This window comes from Blastomyces gilchristii (assembly GCF_000003855.2).
Source record: "Blastomyces gilchristii SLH14081 genomic scaffold supercont1.16, whole genome shotgun sequence".
NCBI lineage: Eukaryota > Fungi > Ascomycota > Eurotiomycetes > Onygenales > Ajellomycetaceae > Blastomyces > Blastomyces gilchristii.
In genome coordinates, this window is record NW_003101667.1 from 794452 (window position 1) to 795916 (window position 1465).

General features: G+C 29.6%; 1 protein-coding gene across 1 annotated transcript; it reads right to left on the reverse strand.

The window, feature by feature from the left end:
* Positions 1-422: 422 nt before the first annotated feature.
* Positions 423-873, reverse strand: BDBG_17499 (uncharacterized protein; the record flags this gene model as incomplete). Its single annotated transcript, XM_031725200.1, has 2 exons — positions 423-707; positions 841-873. 2 exons carry the CDS (start codon positions 871-873, stop codon positions 423-425), a joined length of 318 nt encoding a protein of 105 aa, XP_031579784.1.
* Positions 874-1465: the final 592 nt, after the last annotated feature.

The window sequence follows — 1465 nt, forward strand, 5'->3', positions numbered from 1 at the left end:
CTTAGTTATAATTTTAGTACTAACTCAGATTGAATATTATCAATATATAAAAGTAAATAAACAATCTTGATTAATCTCTGTCATATTTCTTGAAATATATTAATATTGTGAAAGAGAGTGTTACTAAATTATATTATCAGATAATATTATTAAAAATATATTAATATTGTGAATATCAATGTTGAAAAAATGTTGATACTTATATATTATAGTGATTTATGAATCATGATAGTTAAATATATATATATATATATATATTGTTCCTGACTTGATTACAACTTGTACAATAATTTTTAAAAACTTAAAATTAATTTCAATTATTAATAATTATGAACTTATAACTAACTAATATAAAAAGAAAAAAACTTTTTCTACTCATTATCTTTCTTCTCTTTCTCATTCTTCTTATTATTCTTTATAATTCACTTCTTATTCTTCTTCTTCTTCTTCTTCTTCTCATCTGAGATGATAATCATCTCAAAATCTCTCTTCACTGCCTTCTCAGAGAAGGGTTTCTGCTGCTCCCTCTCAGCCAGGTCAATCTGCATCTCAAAATCCCACATTTCCTGGTCTGCTGTCTCAGGTTTCATCCCAGTGATAAGCAGATTAGCATGCTCAGAGAGCAGGGCTGTCTTCTCAATATTCTGAATCATAGAGTGCATTTGAGACCTGAACAAGGTCTCAATCCTCTTCTTCTCTGTCAGCTCCTGCTAATTAATTAGAGAACAGAAGTATTATCAAAAATCATTTTCTCTCAATAAATAAAAAACTTATCAGTTTTAACTTCTTTATCTTCTGCTTTAACATTCTCTCAATCTTCTTCTATCATTACTTATTTACAGTAACACTCTTCTTCTCTCTTTCTCTCTTCATTCTGATCTTAAATCATTCTCAGAACTTCTCCTGATCTTATCACTGCTGCATGAGACTCTTCACTGTCTTCTTCTTCAATCTCTCACAGGTGGTGTCATCTGCATTATTTCTATACTTAGTTCAGTCTAAATCTATCAGAAGTGTTACTTAAAATTGTTATTATTCTACTCTCTTATGAAGTCTCTTCAAGGCATTATAATGTGTCTTATAATCTGTCTTCTCTTACTTGAATATCTTCTTCTTCTCTCTCTTCAATCTGTGACAGTGCTCATATGCCTTGATAGTCCACAGGACCGCAGAATATTTGAAGAGGAATGACATAATTAGTTTCAGTAAGTGTTGAAGAAAGGTGAAGGCAGAAGAGGCAATCAGAAATGATATAATGATAATGATAATAATGATGATGATGATAATGATAATGATAGTGATGATGATGATAATAATGATAATAAAAGAAGAAGTGCATTGAAATATATTACTGACTTATCAAATATAAAGAGACTCAAAGAAAATATTAACAGCTTTCAGCAATGTACAGAAACAGCTACAGTGTTGCATAGCAATATCATCTTCATTCAATACATGTACTGTT